This window comes from Erpetoichthys calabaricus, chromosome 10, assembly GCF_900747795.2.
Source record: "Erpetoichthys calabaricus chromosome 10, fErpCal1.3, whole genome shotgun sequence".
Lineage (NCBI taxonomy): Eukaryota > Metazoa > Chordata > Cladistia > Polypteriformes > Polypteridae > Erpetoichthys > Erpetoichthys calabaricus.
The window spans coordinates 3,272,199-3,295,839 of record NC_041403.2 but is presented as its reverse complement, the minus strand read 5'-3'; the positions used below and the strand labels follow the sequence as shown (position 1 = coordinate 3,295,839).

The 23,641-nt window shown below is 41.3% G+C and overlaps 2 protein-coding genes across 4 annotated transcripts in view; one reads left to right on the top strand and one right to left on the bottom strand.

Moving 5' to 3' along the window:
- The first annotated feature begins 736 nt into the window (after nt 1-736).
- LOC114658714 (interferon-induced protein 44-like) overlaps nt 737-23,641 on the top strand; it is a 41,112-nt gene continuing 18,207 nt past the window's right edge. For 2 of the 3 annotated variants that reach the window (XM_051932755.1, XM_028810754.2), the window contains exons 1-3: nt 737-794; nt 11,018-11,214; nt 14,277-14,319. In XM_051932755.1, coding sequence (XP_051788715.1) covers nt 14,295-14,319 — 25 coding nt within the window. In that variant the 5' untranslated portion in view covers nt 737-794; nt 11,018-11,214; nt 14,277-14,294. The remainder of the gene's footprint in view (nt 795-11,017; nt 11,215-14,276; nt 14,320-23,641) is intronic. The other variant, XM_051932754.1, reaches the window with a different exon arrangement.
- The window catches only part of LOC127529379 (uncharacterized), a 773,396-nt gene continuing 758,972 nt past the window's right edge, over nt 9,218-23,641 (bottom strand). The window contains exon 2 of the mRNA XM_051932749.1: nt 9,218-9,392. The gene's annotated coding sequence lies outside the window, so the exon portion shown is untranslated. The remainder of the gene's footprint in view (nt 9,393-23,641) is intronic.

Below are 23,641 nucleotides of genomic sequence, written 5' to 3'. Positions count from 1 at the left end.
ACATTCTACTTTCTTTTTTCATTTAAATATTTTAAGATTTTTTTTTTTTATATATAATGTAATTTTTGAATCTTGCAGCTATTATTGTTTTAATAATTTAATAATTTTGAATCAATGTGTTCCCGACACATTTCATAGTTTTTGAAAGCTTTTTCCTGCACCTATGGAAATAAGAATAAAATCCAAAGTACTTTTCTCAAATAAAAAGGTTATTGAATTTTGGAATTTATTCTGCTGTAACATACGTGTAACTGTAAAACGTCTGAAAGAGAAAAGCTTGATCTTTATTTTGAGGGGTAGAATATGCATATTGAGTGAAGGAATGATGAAGTTATGGCCAGTTAAATCAAAGTAGGCAGCAGTGATTTTAGGAGTTTTAGAATAAAGGAAAAGGAAAGTGCTAAAGAGGACTACAGAATCATCTCAGGCAAGCTTGACCTTTTAAGAAGCTTTATGCTTGGGAGCTAACACGACGCCTGCGATGTCACCTAATCAGTCAATCACTGTCCCTCGGTCTTGTGGCCACATTTCCTGCTGAAGTGTTTGCCTCATACCCTCACAGATAGAAAATAATCTTACAGTATCCACTATGAGCCTCTCCCGCTGGCCGTCCCTTACACCCCGAGGGCAGGTGCATTAATGCCTTGGAAGAAACAAGTGCTTTGCATGGAATTTGAGAGTTTAGGGCACACCAGCAGTTTTTCTGGAATGACAGGTTGTGCAAGTGGCAGATTGAAAAGGTGCGCTGGCCCTCTGCTTCAGACAGGTGAAGCAGAACTGCAGACAGCTACCAGGTAAGTGCCTGCCGTGTTCTGGTATCACTCATGTAAATTTGGAAGGTGGCAGGAATCTGAATTTATGGCTCATCCACTGCAGTACATTTCAACTGCATGACCGGCCCGGTGTTGGAAGACTTTGATTATTCAGTGAAACTCAGGGTTAGCAAACAGCTTGTGAGGCTCCGTCAGTCTCCTGCTTATAGATAGCACCCATGCAGAGAGCAGCAGTGATCGAGAAATCTGCTGCATACCAGTCGGCTCTGCAAGAGTCGTGAGAGACCCGAGCGAGTCCAAGGCGGGTGCAGCACATTCAGGCGGGCGCCTCCCGCCATTCCAGCACATCCCTGAGCTGACAATCTCCTGCTGAAGTGACACAATGCTTCCGTAGTGCTGCTCCTTCTTTAAGGAGATTTGTTCACAGTTTACAGAAGTAAACATATTTTCATGCTGCAAGGGTAAGGATGAAATGTTCGGACAACAGCTCAGCTATCAGCTAAACAAATGAGCTACATGGACTAAAAGGTCTCCTCTCGTTTGTCAAATTTCATATGCTCATCTGCTGTTGGACTTTGATTTCTGCTTGTAGTTTCTTTGTAGAGACAGATGGTTGGGATGTGTTTTAAGCTAAGGTGAGTGGTCTTCGGTTAGTTAGTGTCACATGCTTAGTGTGATAGTCCATGTTTTCGTTTTGCTTTAGCTCATCAATTAAATGCAGCTTTACTCGTCGGGCATTAGTTGTCATTACAAAAATGAAATATATGTAAAGTACACTTTTTAAAAATATATATTACTATCTATATAAATATATTTTAGATTATACTGTAAAATGCTTTAAGAATAAATATATTACAGTAACTACATGTAACTATTACCATTATATATTGCAATATATTCTTGAAAAGAATAACATTTATTTCTTAGCATATCTCAAAATAATATGAATGATATACTGTATTATAAGATATATTTTTGCAAACAATTATGATAGATTGTTAAACATACTGTAAACTCTATAGTACATTATGTAATATATTTTTCGACATTTCAAGTTTTTGTGATTGTTGTGTTTAGCTGCGTATTTTGAAAATATTAACATGGCTTTGAAAATATCTCAGGTGCTTCTTATATTGAGATCAAATGACACTGTGAAACAGTAGAAAAATTATAAACTTATTAACAACGTCCAGGCGTCTAATAAGAGCTTAAATTGACACCTAAGCACGCTGGCAGATCAATTAACTTGAACTGCTTCTGGTGAGTTACAGGGGGGTTCAAAATAAATTAGAAAATCATTGAGACAACTGGGTGTAGCTACCCACAGGTAAAAAGTTCTGGTACGGTCTCTGGACACACAGTGTGTTGCATGACTTATACACGACATATTTAGAAATATGTTTGTTACAATAAAATCCTAAAAATACATTTGAACTACAAACTGTATATGTTGCATTATTTTGAAAGATATGTCCACATATTTTCTGGACATTTTCCAATATGGGGCGCTAAATGCCCACTCTCACTGGCCGTAAGTGTGTCGGTGTCAGATGTACAAGGTCTTGCCTGTCACTCGTGTGGACACCATCACATCACTTGCTGAAATTCTCTGCACTAATGGAGTGTATTGACCAGGAAGACAAGACAGAGGAGAGGAGTCGGTTGGGACATTGTTTCTGGGTGCAAAGAGAATTGTCTGCGGAACGGCTTATGGAGTTTCAACATACCAAAGAGCCTCTGTGCTGGGTCGCTATTCATTATTTATTTACGGTTATTTTCTTAGCTGACACTTCTTTCCAAAACAACTTACTAAAAAGGTTAACATAATCAATTAAATGTTAGTGTGGGGGACTGTTTTGAACAAATGTTGCAGGACAACTTTATAAAATTGATCATCACACAGGAAGAGCTCAGAGCGAGTTATAATTTCTAGATTAACAGCTAACATCAGTTAGACAGAAATTCAAGAATCTTGAAACACTTCTAAGCATACTGAGGGAGTTATAAGTTCGAATGGAGTCAGGAAGTGGAAATGGAGTTGGTATGCTGTTACAAGTACTTGGGGGGGCTACATCAATGACAGGTTGGATTGGTTTCAGAGCACAGAGAAACTAGAGGAGAGCAGGCAGAGCAGGTTCTTTTTACTTAGAAGACTATGTTCATTTCATGTGTGGTAGTGTCGTCCTTTACGTGTTCTACAACTCTGTGATGGCCAGTGCAGTTTTCTAAGCTGTGTTGTGCTGGGCTGGTAACATCATATCAAGAAAGACCCACCAAATTAACAGGTTATTTAAGAGGGCAGGTATAGTTATGGGAAGTCATCCTGTCCTGCTGGAGGTAGTAGTGGAGAGGAGAATGAATGCCAAACTGAGCGCAATTGCAAACAACGACGTGCATCCCCTCCGTGACACACTAGCAATGAAGTCTTATGCCAGCAGATAACTCATTTAAGTTTTATTACACATACTTATTTGGCTAATGCTTTTATCCAATTGGTTACATTTTTTTCCCCAAATGGACTTGCTTATGGTCACATAATATCAGTAACAGGATTTGAGGTCCAAAGTCCTGACAATTATACTACACTGCCTGACTATTCTGACAGAAGTGTCTCAGGAAACATTACTGGGGCTTCTTTATACTAATGGCAATATGCCTTTATGGTGCTTCACTGGAACTGGGACTGGGACTACTCCTATCTTTAGCCAAATCCAAAATTATTTCTATATTTTTAGCTTTCTTTCCTTTTATTAATTTAGCTATATATTTGAAATATGGATTCTATCTATCTATCTATCTATCTATCTATCTATCTATCTATCTATCTATCTATCTATCTATCTATCTATCTATCTATCTATCTATCTATCTATCTATCTATCTATCTATCTATCTATCTATCACCATTGTACAGCAAGAGGCATAACTTCACATTCTTGGATTCTGCACATGCACCTCTCCTTACAAGATTGAAATATATTGCATTAAGAGTTACAGATATGGTGAGTTTACTCACAAACTCAGCTCTCAGGTCCAAAGCACCCACATTCCTTATTCCTCATTGCTGCATTCTATGTTTTGTACACCTGGGCGAGGACTCATTGGTTGACAGCTCTCACGCACACAGAGCCCACCCCTGTGACTTTAGATTAAGTCAATCCCAGATGATGTTGTTGGGGTGAGTCGCACATTGGTTGGACACAGTCTCTGGGTATGTCGCATTGCATGATTCAAGGTCATGGGAGCACAACACCTGACTAGGATTGACATCACTGGAAAAGCCTTGTAATGTGACATTACCTTTATGCAAACTAAGACTGCTTTACATGAAGTAAATGTCGATCCTCGCACAAATGCTGTCACCTGTCCATTAAAAAAGAAGCATTTTAAATGTTAAATTCCCATCTCCTACAGAGCTCAATACTTTGACTGGATCACACTGTCAGTCGTCTTGTAATAACATTTTAGATGGGATCACAGCAGCAGGCCAAAGAGTATCAGATTCATTGCTTAGTTTCTAACTAAGGTTTTCAGAAGCCACTTTTTTCCTGATGCTGGGATTTTTCTTTCATTGCCCGATGTATCTTCTGATGGTTTTCTACAGTGGAACATTAGCAAGAGCTGTCAAAAGTAACATTTTAACTCTCATACGACTTATTAGAAATTTGATATCAGAGCACGTCATCATGTCAAGCGCTACCTAATCTTGTCGAATGAGTGAGGAATGAGTAAATCGTCAGCTGGAACTGCTCATCCCCGACTCTATGGCAGTAAGACTCATTCTGGCCAGCAGTGTGTCTGAGAAATTATTGACTGACAGAAAAGTGCAGTTTGTTAAAATTACCAGTGCTAGTGAATGCAAACACAGGTGGCAATCAAAAAACACACAATACTGTGTCTCAGATTCCATTAACAAGGATGATCACCTCTCACCGTCAAGTCATCAGGTGACTGATACAACAACAACATTTATTTATATACCACATTTTCATACAAAAAGTAGCTCAAAGTGCTTTACATAATGAAGAGAAGAAAAATAAAAGACAAAATAAGAAATCCATCCATCCATCCATTGTCTCCCGCTTATCCGAGGTCGGGTCGCGGGGGCAGCAGCTTGAGCAGAGATGCCCAGACTTCCCTCTCCCCGGCCACTTCTTCTAGCTCTTCCGGGAGAATCCCAAGGCGTTCCCAGGCCAGTCGAGAGACATAGTCCCTCCAGCGTGTCCTGGGTCTTCCCCGAGGCCTCCTCCCGGTTTGGACGTGCCCGGAACACCTCACCAGGGAGGCGTCCAGGAGGCATCCTGATCATATGCCCGAGCCACCTCATCTGACTCCTCTCGATGCGGAGGAGCAGCGGCTCTACTCTGAGCCCCTCCCGGATGACTGAGCTTCTCACCCTATCTTTAAGGGAAAGCCCAGACACCCTGCGGAGGAAACTCATTTCAGCCGCTTGTATTCGCGATCTCGTTCTTTCGGTCACTACCCATAGCTCATGACCATAGGTGAGGGTAGGAACATAGATCGACTGGTAAATTGAGAGCTTCGCCTTGCGGCTCAGCTCCTTTTTCACCACGACAGACCGATGCAATGCCCGCATTACTGCGGATGCCGCACCGATCCGCCTGTCGATCTCACGCTCCATTCTTCCCTCACCCGTGAACAAGACCCCAAGATACTTGAACTCCTCCACTTGGGGCAGGATCTCGCTACCAACCCTGAGAGGGCACTCCACCCTTTTCTGGCTGAGGACCATGGTCTCGGATTTGGAGGTGCTGATTCTCATCCCAGCCGCTTCACACTCGGCTGCGAACCGATCCAGAGAGAGCTGAAGATCACGGCCTGATGAAGCAAACAGGACAACATCATCTGCAAAAAGCAGTGACCCAATCCTGAGCCCACCAAACCGGACCCCCTCAACACGCTGGCTGCGTCTAGAAATTCTGTCCATAAAAGTTATGAACAGAATCGATGACAAAGGGCAGCCCTGGCGGAGTCCAACTCTCACTGGAAATGGGTTCGACTTACTGCCGGCAATGCGGACCAAGCTCTGGCACCGATCGTACAGGGACTGAATAGCCCTTATCAGGGGGGCCGGTACCCCATACTCTCGGAGTACCCCCCACAGGATTCCCCAAGGGACACGGTCGAATGCCTTTTCTAAGTCCACAAAACACATGTAGACTGGTTGGGCAAACTCCCATGCACCCTCCAGGACCCTGCTAAGGGTATAGAGCTGGTCCACTGTTCCGCGACCAGGACGAAAACCACACTGTTCCTCCTGAATCCGAGGCTCGACTATCCGACGGACCCTCCTCTCCAGGACCCCTGAATAGACTATTCCAGGGAGGCTGAGGAGTGTGATCCCTCTGTAGTTGGAACACACCCTCCGATCCCCCTTCTTAAAGAGGGGGACCACCACCCCGGTCTGCCAATCCAGAGGCACTGTCCCTGATGTCCATGCGATGTTGCAGAGGCGTGTCAGCCAAGACAGTCCTACAACATCCAGAGCCTTGAGGAACTCCGGGCGTATCTCATCCACCCCCGGGGCCCTGCCACCAAGGAGTTTTTTGACCACCTCGGTGACCTCAGTCCCAGAGATGGGGGAGCCCACCTCTGAGTCCCCAGGCTCTGCTTCCTCATTGGAAGGCATGTTAATGGGATTGAGGAGGTCTTCGAAGTATTCCCCCCACCGACCCACAACGTCCCGAGTCGAGGTCAGCAGTGCACCATCCCCACCATATACAGTGTTGACACTGCACTGCTTCCCCTTCCTGAGACGCCGGATGGTGGACCAGAATCTCCTCGAAGCCGTCCGAAAGTCATTCTCCATGGCCTCCCCAAACTCCTCCCACGCCCGAGTTTTTGCCTCAGCAACCACCAAAGCCGCATTCCGCTTGGCCTGCCGGTACCTATCAGCTGCCTCCGGGGTCCCACAGGACAAAAGGGTCCTGTAGGACTCCTTCTTCAGCTTGACGGCATCCTTCACCGCCGGTGTCCACCAGCGGGTTCGGGGATTGCCGCCACGACAGGCACCGACCACCTTACGGCCACAGCTCCGGTCAGCTGCCTCAACAATAGAGGCACGGAACATGGCCCATTCGGACTCAATGTCCCCCACCTCCCTCGGGATGTGGTCGAAGTTTTGCCGGAGGTGGGAGTTGAAGCTACTTCTGACAGGGGGCTCTGCCAGACGTTCCCAGCAGACCCTCACAACACGTTTGGGCCTACTACGCCTGACCGGCATCCTCCCCCACCATCGAAGCCAACTCACCACCAGGTGGTGAGTTGACAGCTCCGCCCCTCTCTTCACCCGAGTGTCCAAGACATGTGGCCGCAAGTCTGACGACACGACCACAAAGTCAATCATCGAACTGAGGCCTAGGGTGTCCTGGTGCCAAGTGCACATATGAACACCCCTATGCTTGAACATGGTGTTCGTTATGGACAATCCGTGACGAGCACAGAAGTCCAATAACAAAACACCGCTCGGGTTCAGATCAGATAAGAAAATAAGATAAGTTCAGATCAAAATAAGAAATTAAAATAAGACAACATTAGTTAACATAGAAAGGAGTAAGGTCCGATGGCCAGGGTGGACAGAAAAAACAAAAAAAAAAAACTCCAGAAGGCTGGAGAAAAAAATAAAATCTGTAGGGGTTCCAGGCCACGAGACCACCCAGTCCCCTCTGGGCATTCTACCTAACATAAATGAAATAGTCCTCTTTGTAGTTCGGGTTTTTCACTGAGTCACTTGATGCTGATGGTCATACAGACTTCTGGCTTTTAATCCATCCATCATTGTTGGGACATCATGGTGCTTTGGGTAGATGATGGTGGCGCACGCCACCACCAACAGGACACCGGAAAAGGAAACAGAAGAGAGAGTAGGGGTTAGTACAGTTTTTGAATGAATAGTTATTATAATGAATTGGATATACAGAGTATCAGGATTAAATTACAGTGAAGTTATGAGAAGGCCATGTTACAGTAATGTGTTTTCAGTAGTTTTTTGAAGTGCTCCACTGTATTAGCCTGGCGAATTCCTACTGGCAGGCTATTCCAGATTTTAACAGCAGAAGGCCGCCTCACCACTTCTTTTAAGTTTTGCTCTTGGAATTCTAAGGAGACACTCAGTTGAGGATCTGAGGTTACGATTTGGAATATAAGGTGTCAGACATTCCGATATATAAGCCGGGGCGAGATTATTTAAAGCTTTATAAACCATAAGCAGAATTTTAAAGTCAATTCTGAATGACACAGGTAACCAGTGTAGTGACATCAAAACTGGAGAAATGTGTTTGGATTTTCTTTTCCTGGTAAGGATTCTAGCAGCTGCATTCTGCACTAGTTGCAAACGATTGATGTCTTTTTTGGGTAGACCTGAGAGGAGTGCGTTACAGTAATCTAGCCAACTGAAAACAAACGCATGAACTAATTTCTCTGCATCTTTCGATGATATAAGAGGTCTAACTTTTGCTATGTTTCTTAGGTGAAAAAATGCTGTCCTAGTGATCTGATTAATATGCGATTTAAAATTCAGATTACAATCAACGGTTACCCCTAAGCTTTTTACCTCCGATTTGACTTTTAATCCTAATGCATCCAGTTTATTTCTAATAGCCTCATTGTATCCATTATTGCCAATCACTAAGATTTCGTTTTTTTCTTTACTTAATTTGAGAAAGTTACTATTCATCCATTCTGAGATACAAGTTAGACATTGTGTTAGCGAATCAAGAGATTTGGGGTCATCAGGTGCTATTATCAGCATAGCTGTGGTAGCTCACGTTGTGCCCTGAGATAATCTGACCTAATGGAAGCATGTAGATTGAGAAGAGCAGCGGACCCAGGATAGAGCCTTGTGGAACACCATATAGAATATCATGTGTCTTTGAGTTGTAATTACCACAACTAACAAAGAATTTTCTCCCTGGCAGGTAGGATTCAAACCAATTTAAGACACTGCCAGAGAGGCCCACCCATTGACTAAGGCGATTCTTAAGAATATTATGATCAATGGTGTCAAATGCGACACTTAGATCTAAGAGGATTAGAACAGATAAATGGCCTCTGTCTGCATTTACCCGCAAGTCATTTACTACTTTAACGAGTGCAGTTTCTGTGCTGTGATTTGTTCTAAAACCTGACTGAAATTTATCAAGAATAGCAGGTTTATTGAGGTGCTCATTTAACTGCATAATGACTGCCTTCTCTAGAATTTTACTTAAGAAAGGCAGGTTAGAGATGGGTCTATAATTTTCAAGAGCAGAGGGATCGAGATTATTTTTCTTAAGTAGGGGTTTAACTACCATAGTCTTAAGACAGTCTGGGAAGACCCCCGTATCTAATGACGAATTTACTATGTCAAGAACATTATCAATGGTTCAAGGGCACAGGTGGAGGGTTTCATTTGAGAAATTATTTTATGTAAATCAGGTAAATCTATCCTAGTGAAAGACTTTAATTTGTTTATTATGGGGTACTGGGGTTTAAGAGGATCCTTAGTGTTGGGGAGATATACTATGTTATTTCTAATATCATTAATTTTTTGATTGAAAAATACAGCGATAGCCTCACAGGTTTTACTGGAAGTACTTAGGAGGCATTCCTTTGAGTTACCTGGTTTAACAGATGATCAATTGTCGAAAATAAGACTCTGAGATTACTAGCATTGTTATTTATAATCTTAGAGAAATAGCAGCGCCTCTCAAGACGGACTGTGTTATTGTATTCTGTTATTTTAACTTTTAATATTTCATAGTCAATAGTTAGTTTAGTTTTCCTCCATTTACGCTCAGCTCTACGGCATGTTCTCTTTAAATCAGACACTCTTTGGGTCTTCCATGGTATAACAATGCTAGAAGATTTTTTAACTGTCTTTTCAGGTGCAACTAAGTCAACAGCAGCCCTCACTTTAGTATTAAATATTTCCACCTTACTATTTACATTCTCCTCGCTATTATAGTTGGCACTATAAACGGACTGATTGGTTAGAATGTTTGAAAGTTTTAAAGCTGCTGATGAGTCAAAGAAGTGTTTTTTAACAATATGCTTCTCATGAGTGTTTTCTATCATTATTTCTATATTAAAGAGTAGAAGAAAATGGTCTGATAGACCAATATCAATGACCTGCTTTATATCAACTTTTAGTCCTTTAGTAATTACTAAGTCTAACGAAGCAATGATGATTTGCTTCTTGTTGAGCTCATTTTGAAGTTACAGTCTCGATCCACTGGACTAATACCCTTCATAACTTTAAACATTTCAATCACATCACCACTTAATCTTCTTCTGGTTAAACTGAAGAGGCTCAGCTCTTTTAATCTGTCCTCATAACTCATCCCTTGTAGCCCTGAAACCAGCCTAGTAGCTCTTCTCTGGACTTCTTCTGGTGCTGCTTTGTCCTTTTTGTAGCTTAGTATATAGAAAACCTGTAAACCCACTACATCACAGCTTGGTATGGCAGCTGTACCAAAGCTGAACAGGGAGCTCTTCAGTGGGTTAGTAAAACAGCACAGAAGATCCTAGCAATTGAAGACATCTACAGAACACGCTGCTTGAAGAGTGCATTTAATATTATTAAAGATCCATTTGACCCTTGTAACTGTTTGTTTGATCTTCTGTGGTGTAATAAGTGTTATAGAACTATTGATGCCCACACAAGCAAATTCAGAAAGATTTCTTATCCAAGGGCCATCCATTCTTCATTGGAATTGTAAATTTAAATGAGTCCACAATTTAAGTAACACTGCAATACTTTCTTTTAAGTAACTATAAAGTTTAAATTTTGTGAGTGCAATGATAATATATATTAGAACATTAGAAGAATCTGGACGAGAACAGGCTATTCAGCCTAACAAATCTTGCCAGTCTTACACACTCAAGTCTTCTAAAATAACATCAATTCAAGTTTTGGAAGGTCCCTGAAGATCCTACTGTCCACCACACTACTTGGTCACTTATTCCATGTGTCTGTGAATCTCTGGGTGAAGAAAAGCTTCCTAATGTTTGTATGAAATGTACCCTTAACAAGTGTCCAACTGTGTCCCTGTGTTCTTGATGAATTCATCTTAAAGTCACAGTCTCAATCCACTTGACTAATTCCCTTAACAATTTTGAACAATTGAATCATGTCTTCTCTTAATCTCTGAATAGGGTGAGCTCTTTTATTCTTTCCTCATAACTCACCTGCTGTAGCCCTGAAATTTTTCATTCCCCTCTTCTCTGCTTTGTAATTTTTGTAGGCTGGAGACCAAAACTGCACCCAGTACTCCAGATGAGTCCTCACCAGTGTGTTATAAAGCTTGAGCAGAACCTCCTGTGACTGGTACTCCACACGTCAAGGTGCTATATAACCTGTTAGCCTTCTTAAAGGCTTCTGAACACTGTCTGGCAGTTGATAGTGTCAAGTCCACTACGACTCCTAAGTCTTTCTTATAAGGTATACTTTCGATTTTCTATCTCCCATTTTGTATTCCAGTGGTTCTCAATCTGTGGGGTGGGCTCCGTTAGGGGGGCATGAAGTAAGAAAAAGGGGGGCGCGAAGATGTGAAAAAAAAGAAAACAAGAATCAAAAATATGAAAAATACATCTATTGAAACCAAAACAAATTAACTTAAACTACATTCTGATACTAGAAAAATCAATATAGAGTTAGATAAATGTCGATAAAAGTTAAGTAGGTATAATAAAATATGCATCTATGATATATCATTAATTAAAAAATAACAAATTGGTATTAGTGGGCTCCTTTCAAAAAAACGTTAGGGGGGACGCGATTAAAACTGTTATGAAAACTCGGGTCGCAAATACTTAAAGGTTGAGAAACGCTGGTGTATTCAAACCTAAGATTTTTACTTCTCATGTGTAATTCTTTACATTTCCTGACATTACATTTCATTGGACACAAATCTGCCCAAGCTTGTCTGCTATCCAAGTCCCTCTGTGATGATTCAGTGGACTCTTGATTATCTGCCAATTCACCTAACTTGGTGTTATCTGCAAACTTAACCAGCTTGCTACTTAAACGTGGTTACTAATATTGGGTTATTTGTCCAATATCTGAGTAGAAATTACACCGCATGTAAGAATCTCTTTGTAAGTTATGTTATATTCTGTTATTGTATGTTATATTTGCCTTATTTTTAAGTGTTCATTACTTTTTGGCATTTACTTCAGTAGTTACTGATATAATTTTATCCTGAGAAAACATAATGACAATAAATTGATATGATTTGCTTCGATTTTATATATATATATTATATATATATATATATATATATATATATATATATATATATATATGTATATATTGTGAGCACAGATCCAACACCAGCACTTTATCAAAACACACATTTATTTTACAAATAAGGTCCGCCCAACACACAGTGCTCCTGCACCAATCACCCTGTACACAGGCCTTTCTCTCACTGTCCGTGGGCTGCCTTTCCTCTCCTCATGGGAGCTTCATCCTGCTCCCACTCCAGACTCTAGCTACCTGAATGTAAGAAGGCGGCCCTTTTAATTTCCACCTGGATGCGCTCCAGGTGCTTCATGATGTCCTTCCGGCAGCACTTCTTGGTGTGGCGGAAGTGCTGCCCCTGCACCCGGAAGCACTCCGGGCATTTCTGGAAGGTCCTTCCTCCACCTTCCCAGGTGTGGCGGAAGTGTCGATCTCCCAGACACCCCAGTGGGTCTGAGCCTCCTTGCTTTGTCCCCGTAGTCCCCTCATCATCCAGGGCGGTTGTCCCCTCGCAGCCCAGGAGACGTATAGAGCACCTCCCTATCCTTCCAGGTATCTGGGTCTGGCCCTCAGCCTCCTGTGACAATATATTATATATATATATATATATATATATATATATATATATATATATATATATATATATACATACTGTATAAAATATATATTTTATTTTATATTTATATAAATGTAAATATTATATATATATATTTATATATACATATATATATATATATATATATAAATATATAAAATTTACTGTATATGGTATTTCCTGCATATACCAGTCCATATCCTCTTCCTTTGATGCTTCAGTCAGATCTGAAATGCCCTCACCTCATCTTCATTCCTTGCAAGGTGTGCCTTGCTCTAAGGGTGTAGGTACTGCAGTTCCCCTCCTCGTCCTTATTGTCTACATCCTTGTCCTCATTTAGTTTTCTCTTTTGCTTAAATTGCCCATCAACCAAATCATGCTTCTGGTATGAGACCTAGTTATGGCCATCTGCTTCTCTGATTTTTCTGCTAGCTGCATGATGCTCAAGAGATGGCCATTTCTGAGGCTCCATGTTTGTCTTGAAGTCTCAAAATCCATCAAATGCTCATTAAACTGACATTAGAACATTAGAAAGACTTTGACAAAAACAGGCCAGTCAGTCCAACAAATCTTGCCAGTCATATCCACTTAACTCCTCTAAAAGAACATCAACTTGAATTTTGAAGGTTCTTGAAGTCCTACTGTCCACCGCACTATTTGGTCCCTTATTCCAAGTACTGTGGTTCTCTATGTGAAGAAAACCTTCCTAATATTTGTATGACATTTACCCTTAACAAGTGTTCAACTGTGTCCCCATGTTCTTGACAAACTCTTTTTAAAGTCACCGTCTCGATCCACTGAACTTATTCCTTTCATAATTTAAAAAAATTCAATCATGTCTCCTGTTAATCTCCAGAAAAGGCCCAGTCGTTTTAATCTTTCTTCATAAGTCATCCCACGCAGTCCTGGAATGAGCCTAGTCGCTCTTCTCTGGACTTTTCATTCTCTGAATATCTCACTAGAGATTGTAAAGTGAGCTGGACACTGTGTGAAATGAGCTCCACGACCTTTGCTTTCATACTGACTCATACAGAACACACTTCAAGGAGAGTGAGATGGATTTTGTGGCATCAGTTTGCCCAAAGATCTGGTAGCTCATTTAAAAGTAAATGCTAGGCTTATGACGTGGGCCCACTATACTTCTGGATGAAAAAGACAAGAGGAATGGAGGGTGAGAGAGACTCCCACCCAGCACAACTCAATGGGGTGCAGCTTGCTTCTTAGCACACAGAAGGCAGTGCGGCAGACTAGCGGTAAGAGGGAATATTGCAAGTGACATGGCCTAGGGTTCAAATACTACATGCTGGTCAGACATGTAAGTAAGAGTTTCACTGTACTCTGTAGAGGTGATAGTAGGTCTTATATTTACTATTGTCAAGTAAGGCACTGTAGGCAAGTAGTGTTCATTTTACTGAATTATACTATTGGATAGTATTGTATACTAATCACATGATTGTTTCAAATTTAATTACAAAATAATTAATTGCAATTCATTTAACAAACCAACAATAAACTGTACAAATAAGATGTTGGATCGTCCTCTGGCAGCTGCCAAAGGGACACAGGGCCATAGATGCTTCAGGTCCTTTCAGTACAATATTAGGATGATGCCAAGGACACCATTTTGCCAGCTGCTCACACCTCTCCCTTCTCTTTAATCCTGCAGGTGCTGAGGTCTCATAAAATGGGCAACAAAGAATCACTAGAAGGTAAGAAGCCAAGAGGCACCTATGAGGGTATCCATTGTGGTGTGAATGAACTACCATATCAGACCTGCTTATGACTAAAATAATCATAAAAAGAGAGTAAACAGGGGATCAAGTAGAGCAAATATGATAAAGAAAGATAATACAAAATCATCGGCAAGCTCCGTCTCCCTCCTCACAACTCTGGCTCTCCAAGTACTGTCTGCTGGCTTCTTTTACATGTTACCCCTGAAGTGCTCCAGGTGCTTGATGACCTACTTCCACCAGCACTTCTGGTGTGGGGAAAGGATCGCCCATATGGACTCTGGAGCAGCTGCAGCACCTCCTGGCAGCACCCCAGGATCCCAATAGTGCTGTAGACAAGTCCCTCTCCCATGAAGCCCTGCGTGAGCCCAAGGCACCACTGCAACCCATGAGGGCTGCCATCTATCATCCCGGGGGAGGGTACTGTTCTGCCCACGCTTGCTCCCCCGGTCCTCTCAGTGAAGAGGTGTCCTGTCTGTGACACCACATAAAAGGAAATAATAGGAAAAAGATTGTTTTCTGAATAATTAATTAAAAATCATAAAATGGAAAGCAAAGTAAAGATTATACTAATACATAATCAGTTCACTCAAACTGAAACATGCAGATGAATGCTAATAAAGTGACGAAATAAGTCCCATGTTTTATCGTGAAACGTGTTCATAATAAAGTATCTATCTATCTATCTATCTATCTATCTATCTATCTATCTATCTATCTATCTATCTATCTATCTATCTATCTATCTATCTATCTATCTATCTATCTATCTATCTAAAAGGCGCTTTAACCTTTAAGGTAACTTTTCTGTTGGTGAACAAGTCAATATTGGAAGTTTGTAAATCATTAGCCTTGCTTTCTGTGTACACCCTGCCATACTTAACTTTTTTTAATCTTCGCTCATCACTCATGTCTCAAGGGTCTGTCACTACCCCTGCTTGGTTTAGGACCAAAGTCAAAGACAGAATACTTTAATATTGGCATTCTGCACCCTGGTCACTTCCCCTGAAAGGGTTACACTTAAGAGTACCTTAGTGAAGGCCCAGAGCTGCTTCAAGAGTTGTGTTTTTGCTGGGATTTATGAATGTGGTGCTCCGCACCCAGATAGCTAACTTTGAAAGAGCTGCACAAATATTCTGCTTGTTATATTAATGCTCATCAATCATTGCTTAATGTCAGTAAACAACAAGACAGCTTTAGCAAGGTAACTTTATATGAATCATTGCTTTTTAACATTATTCATTAAATATGAAAAGCAGTTGGACTCACATAGCAAGCTTCACATCAGGTGGCTGCAATTTTACTTGTTGCAGTCTTCATCTTCTTAAGCCAGATGTGATGCCTGTCTTCTCTGTCTGGCATTTGTGATGGCTCTAAAATGCTTTTAAGAATTCTTTGAATTGTGCACTTGTACTGTGAGTGCTGTGCAGAATGGATGCAGAACCGCTGCATTTTTCCCAGTTGATTCTGAGGTTCGTCAGGGATTTGTTTTCACTCCTACTCTGTTCAATACTTGCATGGACTGGGTGTTGGTTAAGGTCGTGGGGTCCAGCAGCAGTGGGGCATCTGTTGGCGAAGAAAGATTCACTGATCTTGTCTTTGCTGACGATGCTGTGATCTTCTCGGAGTCAATGGAGACTCTGATTGGGTCTCTCGAGAGACTGAGTGAGGAGTGTATGGGCTTGCGAGTGTCATGATAAAAACCAAGATCAGTGCCTTTAATGACCCTCTTACGCACAACCATCAGCAGTGTGTCTGTCTGCGGAGAGAGTGTCGACCTTGTCGAGAGGTTTACTTTACCTTGGCAGTGACATTCATGTCCCTGGTGACTCTTCCTATGAAGTCCAAAGATGGATTGGGAGAGCATGGGGGGTCATGAGGTCGTAGGAAAGGGGTGTGTGGCGCTCCCGATATCTATGCAAAAGGACGAAGGTCCAGGACTTTAGAGTTCTGGTGCTTCCTGTCTTGCTATATGGTTGTGAAACATGGACGCTATCCAGTGACCTGAGATGAAGACTGGACTCCTCCGGTACTGTGTCTCTTTAGAGAATCCTTGGGTACAACTGGTTTGACTTTGTGTCAGATGAGTGGTTCCTCACGGAGTCCCAAATGAGGCACTTTACCTGCATTGTGTGGGAGCATCAGTTACGGCACTACGGCCATGTGGCGCGATTCCCAGAGGGTGATCCAGCTTGCAGGATCTTTATTGTTGAGGTGCCGAATGGCTGGACCAGGCCAAGGGAACGCCCACGTAACACCTGGCTAAGGCAATTAGAGGGTCATTTCTGGAGGGTGGGATTGGACATCATGTCTATTGCAACCCAGAATTCCGAGCTATTTCGTCGTGTGGTGGGTGCAGCAATGCGCTGTACCAGTGCATGCTCCTCGACCTGACCTGACCTGAACTGAATTTAAATGACTTGCTCATTGCTTTATGTAAAATGTCAATCGAAAACGGACAACTGATAAGTTCCCCACGTGCTGGTTGCTTATCAGTTAGGTTACTTTTAGAGAACTATATAAAACATGTTGATTTACAAAATCCCAAGCCACTATTTCACATCTCCTCACAAGCATATACACACTGGTTAGTTTTCTGACCTTAAACATATAGAAATATACTGTATAATAATAATCCCTCTTAATGTTTACTTTTACAATTGTTTCCCCAGAATTCCTTAATCTATATTCATATATTTCAAACTCTTATCCTGTCTTCTGAAAAGCATGCCATGGGCGAGTCATTGTAGAGTGCTTGTATGTGTCACTCCTTTGGATGTAATGCTAACTTTAGTCACACATCAAAGTAATCCTAAAATAAAACACATTACATATTATGACCTGTATATAGCAAACTGTAATTTTTTTTTATCATTTTATTATAATCATTCCATACAATAGATCAATTTTTACAAAAAAAATAGGATTGAAAACAAATCAACCCCCACTCCTGAGAAAGAGAGCATGACCAATGGACTAAAACTTAAAAATAGTAAAAATAAATAAATTGATGAGTTTAATAGGCGGATACAGATAAATGGAGAAGAAAAAGAAATGGGGAGAAAATCTGCTTCTTCAGTGCTTTAAGAGCTTATTCTAAAATATTATTGATTAGATCCTGCCAGGTTTTGAAAAAGTTCTGCACAGATCCTCTAAATGAAAATTTGATTTTTTCCAATTTTAAATAATATAAAACATCAGTTACCCACTGACTTAAAAGAGGAGAATTAGGATTCTTCCAGTTTAGCAAAATAAGTCTGCGTGCCAAAAGTGAAGTAAAGGCAATCACAGTTTGTTTCTCCTTCTCCACTTTAAGCCCATCTGGAAGAACACCAAACACAGCTGTTAGTTGACTAGGAGAGATTGGGACACCAAGGCTGTCTGAAAGGCATTTAAAAAGTTTGGTCCAGAATGATGTTAATTTGGTGGCAGGCCCAAAACATGTGACCCAGTGAGGCAGGAGCTTGATTGCAGCGTTCACAGGTTGGATCTTGCCCTGGAAACATTTTGGATAATTTCAAGCGATACAGATGTGCTCGATATATAATTTTGAGTTGAATAATTGTATGCTTTGCACATATGGAGCTCGAGTGAATTCTCTGCATTGCTACCTTCCACTCCTTTTCTGATATGTTGAGTGAGAGATCCTTTTCCCCCTGTCCTCTTGGAACTTTGAAAGGGAGGGACTGTAAAATATTTTTATATATTGCAGAAATGCTGTCTGAGTCCTTGAGACTGAGCAATATTTTTTCCAGCACAGGGGGAGGTGGGAGATGAGGAAAATCGGGCAGGTTCTGTTTGACAAAGTTTCTAATTTGAAGATAGTGAAAGAAATGTGTTGCTGGAAAACTTAAATTTGGAATGTAATTGTTCATAGGATGCAAAGATGTTGTCTATATAAAGATCTCTAAGCAATTTAATCCCAAATGTTTTCCTGATATTAAAAACTGCATATGTTTGTGTGGGTTGAAAAAGGTGGTTCTCATGCAGAGGTGCCACAGAACAGAGGTGCCACAGATGAAAGATTCTACACCTTAAAATGCTTTCTACTTTGGTTCCTTTTCTGAGTGAGTGAAGCACAAATGGGTTATTAGTATATCGGCAATAACTTGTATTTACTGGGGCACAAAGCAGGGAATATAGAGAAGTACTGCAGGATTTTATTTTTATTGCAGACCAAGCCTGTTTGTGTCCAGGTTTTTATAGCTTGTGTTTTGCTGCCCAGTAATAAAACTGAAAGTTAGGCAGAGCCATGCCACCTTCTGCCTTAGGTCTTTGTAGAGTCGCTCTTTGGATACGTGAATGTTTTATAACAAATAAATAAGGTTATGGTTGAATCTAATTGCTTAAAAAAATGATTTATTGATGTGTATTGGAATGTTTTGAAATAAAAAGAGAAGTTTAGGAAGGATATTCATCTTAACAATGTTAATTCTTCCAGCTAGAGTGAGATGAAGGGTTGACCATCTATGCAAGTCTTGCTTAATTTTTTCCATACAGACGGCAAAATTTTGTTGAAAAAGAGTTTTATGTTTACTTGTGATATTTACCCCTAGGTATTTAAACTGATCTGCAATGATAAAAGGGAAGGTGTCCAATCTAATATTGTATGCTTGAGAATTCACTGGAAAGAGTACACTTTTATTCAAATTAATTCTGAGACCAAACTGTCATTTTTTTATTGTTCTCATTACAGTACACAGGCAATAAAGTGGTAAAAAAAAGAAAATGAAAGAAAAGAAACAACAAAATAAGCTCACACAGATCCACTGAGCCTTAATGAGTTCAAACAAACCCCCAAAGAGAAGCCAGCCATTCAGTGCAGATGGTCGGATGTCAGTCTTTTATGTTGCATGCAGACGTGGCTGTCTGTGTTAAGGCTCCTGTCTGAATTGTTTCAGATTTCTTCTTCAGGGTCATTAACTGTTTGCTGAATGATAAACCAGAATGGATTCTCTGCTGTTTTGGTGTTTTAGGTGGCACGCTATCCTTTAAAGAGCCACTCGCCATTGCAGCTCTAGTTGCCACTCTGCAGGCCTCTGCCGCTGACTCTGAAGCTGCTCATTTGCATGATGGATTGCTGCCTCTTACTATGGGTGACTCATCTCCTAGCTGATGCAACTTGCCAGCATCCATTACATAGTCCTCCCCCTCGCAGTCGCTGTCCCCACAGACCACTTCCAAATCCTTGAAAAGACACACATCTCTTTGGAACAGGAGGGTGGTCTCAGTTTCTATTGTGGTCATGCGGTCACTGACAAAAGCACTTCAGCAGGGGTCTTGAGTGCTTCACTGTTAGTGGGTGCAGCATGGATGCTGAGTGCTACACTGTCACACTGTGCAGCAGAGATGTTAAACACTGTACACGAACTGTCGATTATAAGTGAGCAGGCAAACCTTTTTGCATGGAGTTGCAGATGTTGCTGTTTTCCTTCACTGAACTGAAACTGCAAACACTGATCCAGGTCCAGAGCTCAGCTCTGATGCTCTCCCTCCCTAGTTATTGTGTAACATCACAGTTTTATTACCTGCTCTGCTTCACACGGCTCACCTGGTGTCTGTGTCAACCTGATCTGCCACACTTTTTCCCAGTTCCTTATGCCCGAAGCTCACCCAGGCCAATGGACCTTAGCAGATGGAGTGGTAGTGTTGGAGCTGCAGAGGTGGCAGTTTCTCAGCTCTCTTCCTTTCTCTGCAGATGCTGCAAATATCACTTCAAATCAGCCTCAGGGCTCTCCAGCAGCTCCCCAGAAGAGCTAAGCTGATCTGTTGGGGTTTCCATGGCACTCATCACTTCGCTAATTTGGACTGTAGTTCTTATCTTTATCCCACTACTGACACCAACGCCAAGTTCTAGAATGGGTTCTTTACTCATGGCTCTTTTATTTGGCTTAAAAGGCCACACTAAATTCTGTTTGTGACATTGCAGGCTTGCACTGTTTATAAATGCCCTTTCTGCTGGCTGTCAAGTTTCTCATTGGCATGATGGAAGGCCAGGTCATACTTCAGGTGACTCACTGCTGGCTGATGCAGCTTGTCAGTGCTGTTACTGGTATGTTTGAACGAAGACAAGAGATGTGCAAGCTCTAATGTTTTAGTACAAGGGTTGGCAACAAACTGTGGCATGCAGAACGATTTTCAATGGTACTCTTATTGAATCGGCTCCAAATCTGGATCCTGAGTTGGTTTGTTGTGTGGTGGGTGTGGCAATGCGCTGTATCAGTGCGTGCTCATAACCTCTCTCTCTCTCTCTCTCTTTCTCTCTCTGATTGAATTTAAATATAGTAAAAAATGATTTTTTAATTACAGCACACATATTTGTGCCACCGCCTATATTTCGTGCATGCAACTCACATGTAAATGGAAATCTTGTGTTCAGTTCAGGCTGTGGTACGTTAAAACAAACCTCTTGATGTTATTAAGTAATATACAGTGAACCCTCGTTTATCACGGTTAATCCGTTCCAGACTCTACCGTGATAAATTAATTTTCACGAAGTAGGATTCCTTATTTATAAATCGAATATTTTCACAGTTAGAGTATAGTAAACCTTCTAAATACGTTTTTTTAACATTATTAGAGCCCTCTAGACATGAAATAACACCCTTTAGTCACCATTACACTCGTATTACCCAAGATATTAGACAAAATAACAGAAAACAAGACATATTAGATGTTACAAATATCATATTATTACTAGTCTCACCCACCTTTCAAGGTGACCGACTTTTATACTCAATTTGTGTGCGCTCCTTGTGTACATCAGGCATGTAAGTGTAGGGAATGAGAACATCAAAGTGCCCATTCATAACATCAACATTCAAGTTTTTTTATCCGCTCGAGTGCCTGTCCAAAGTCGTACAATGTCAGCCTGAATCTGTACCGCTAAAGACGGAGTTTCATGCACTAAATAAGCTATAGATGAGAATAAGCAAGCACCATCTCCCCTGATATTTATTACGCGGTGAGGCATTTGTACTCCATCCACATTAATTATTTCCAGAGACATCATTTTGTCTATTTTTCCAGCGCATCGCGCACAAAAGCAAAGGAACAATGGGAGCACCAGAACTCTGCTCACATCGCGTCACTTCGTACCGCAAGCTGCAAGCAGTAAGTCTGTGATAAGCGGAATACCGCTACGCTTTGCACTCACGGGATGGAAGGACAATCCCGACCGCTTTTATATAGTAGATTATTATACTGTACATTTAATTACACACACACACACAGTTCTTACACACAACCACTAACCTATGAAGGCACAAGTTCAATAGGAGAGTCTTCAGGTGGTGCAGTATCTTCAGCAGGTGCATCTTTGTCTTCTTCTGTTGACGGAGTTCTAGGAGTAGTTAGTGGGTTTCTGGGTGCGCGTCTGAAGAACATCTTGATAGGCAGTTGCTGCCGCTGTCTTTTCATATGCGTGAGGAGGCTTTTTTAGGGTATTGCCATCTTTGATCATATCCAAGAGTTTCACCTTCTCCTGGATGGTAAGCATCTTCCTCCGGCGCTTAGTTTCATTGTCAGAAGGCTTAGAAAAAGCAGCACATTTAGGAGCCATTGTGGGGCTTAGATAAAAGTTCTCAGAAAGTCGTATGCGTAGTGACGTAAGCGTGTATGAGAAAAAATCGCGATAGAGTGAAGCCGCGAAAGTCGAAGCGTGATATAGTGAGGGATCATTGTACTGCTCTAAAATGACTCATAACAGACAAAAACTTGATGCTCGCTCTTTTCAAGACTCTTGGATGAATGAATATGGATTAGTACACATAAAACGATCGTGCTGTGTGTGCATTATGCTGTGAAAGTGTCGTGTGTCGTACGTCATAAGTGTACAAAGACATTATCAAATTAAACATCAGTCCACGTTTAAAAACTCTGATAAGAAAAGTGAAGCTATAAAAAGGGCCGTTTCTCACTTTAAGAAACAAGCTACTTATTTTAGTCAAATAATTGGAACCAAAAATAAAGCCACCAAATGTAGTTATACAATTGCTTCGCATTAATTGATTAATAATAAAGAATGATTAATCATATTACAAGGGCAGCACGGTGGCCCAGTGGTAGCGCTGTTGGGCAGTAAGGAGACCCGGGTTTGCCTCCCGGGTCCTCCCTGCGTGGGTTTCCTCCCACAGTCCAAAGACATGAAGGTTAGGTGTATTGGTGATCTCTCGTGTGTGTGCTTGGTGTGTGTGTGTGTGTGTGTGTGTGCCCTGCGGTGGGCTGGTGCCCTGCCCGGGGTTTGATAGATAGATAGATAGATAGATAGATAGATAGATAGATAGATAGATAGATAGATAGATAGATAGATAGATAGATAGATAGATAGATAGATAGATAGATAGATAGATACTTTATTAATCCCAATGGGAAATTCACAATTTGTTCCTGCCTTGTGCCCTGTGCTGGCTGGGATTTACTCCAGCAGACCCCTGTGACCCTGTGTTAGGATATAGCGGGTTGGATGATGAATGGATGGATAATCATATTAGAATTCTTGACAATTTTTTCTTATTCAAACTATGTATTTTGTATTGACAACATTTTTCATTTACAATTTGTAATACAATTTTTAATAAATGTGTTGAAAATAAAAATTTGACAAAACATTCTTTTCACATATGATCCTATGTATTTCAAAATATTGAATGACTAATAATATGAGATCTGGTTATAATGGGCTTCAAAAATATGGCCATTACAACTGGACCAATTTTGGTACTATATATAACAAAATTGGTAGAATTACGTCAGCACACAGAATAGCATTGTGACATAGGTCTGGCATGACACTGCTGAAAGGTTGCCAACCCCTGCTTTAGTAAATGCAGTATGTACCAGTGCCTGAGGCTGAACAGTAAGAATAATATATACGAGGGGGAGTCAAGCTATACAGTAGTTAGAAAATGGGATTTATTAGAAAATGAAATGAACCTTAACAAAACTGATAATGTCATTTCTCAATGGAGTCTCCACCCTTCTCAATGTACTTGTGCCACTTGCCTGGAAGTGCCTGCAGAATCAAAAGGTTTTGTCTTGTCCTTGCCACCACTATTGTCGAGCACTACATGCCGAGGGGTACTACAGTCACTACTGCAAGTTACTGTGACTTGCTGGAGACCAATATGAAGCCTGCTATTCGATCCAAGTGGTGGGGACTGCTGTTGCAAGGGGTCCTTTTGCTGCAAGTCAATGTACGCCCGCCCACACATGCTAAGAACACCAAGGCTTTTCTGGAGAAACTGAAGTTTGAAGTATTTCCACATCCTCATTATTCAGGAGATCTGGCACCGTGTGATTT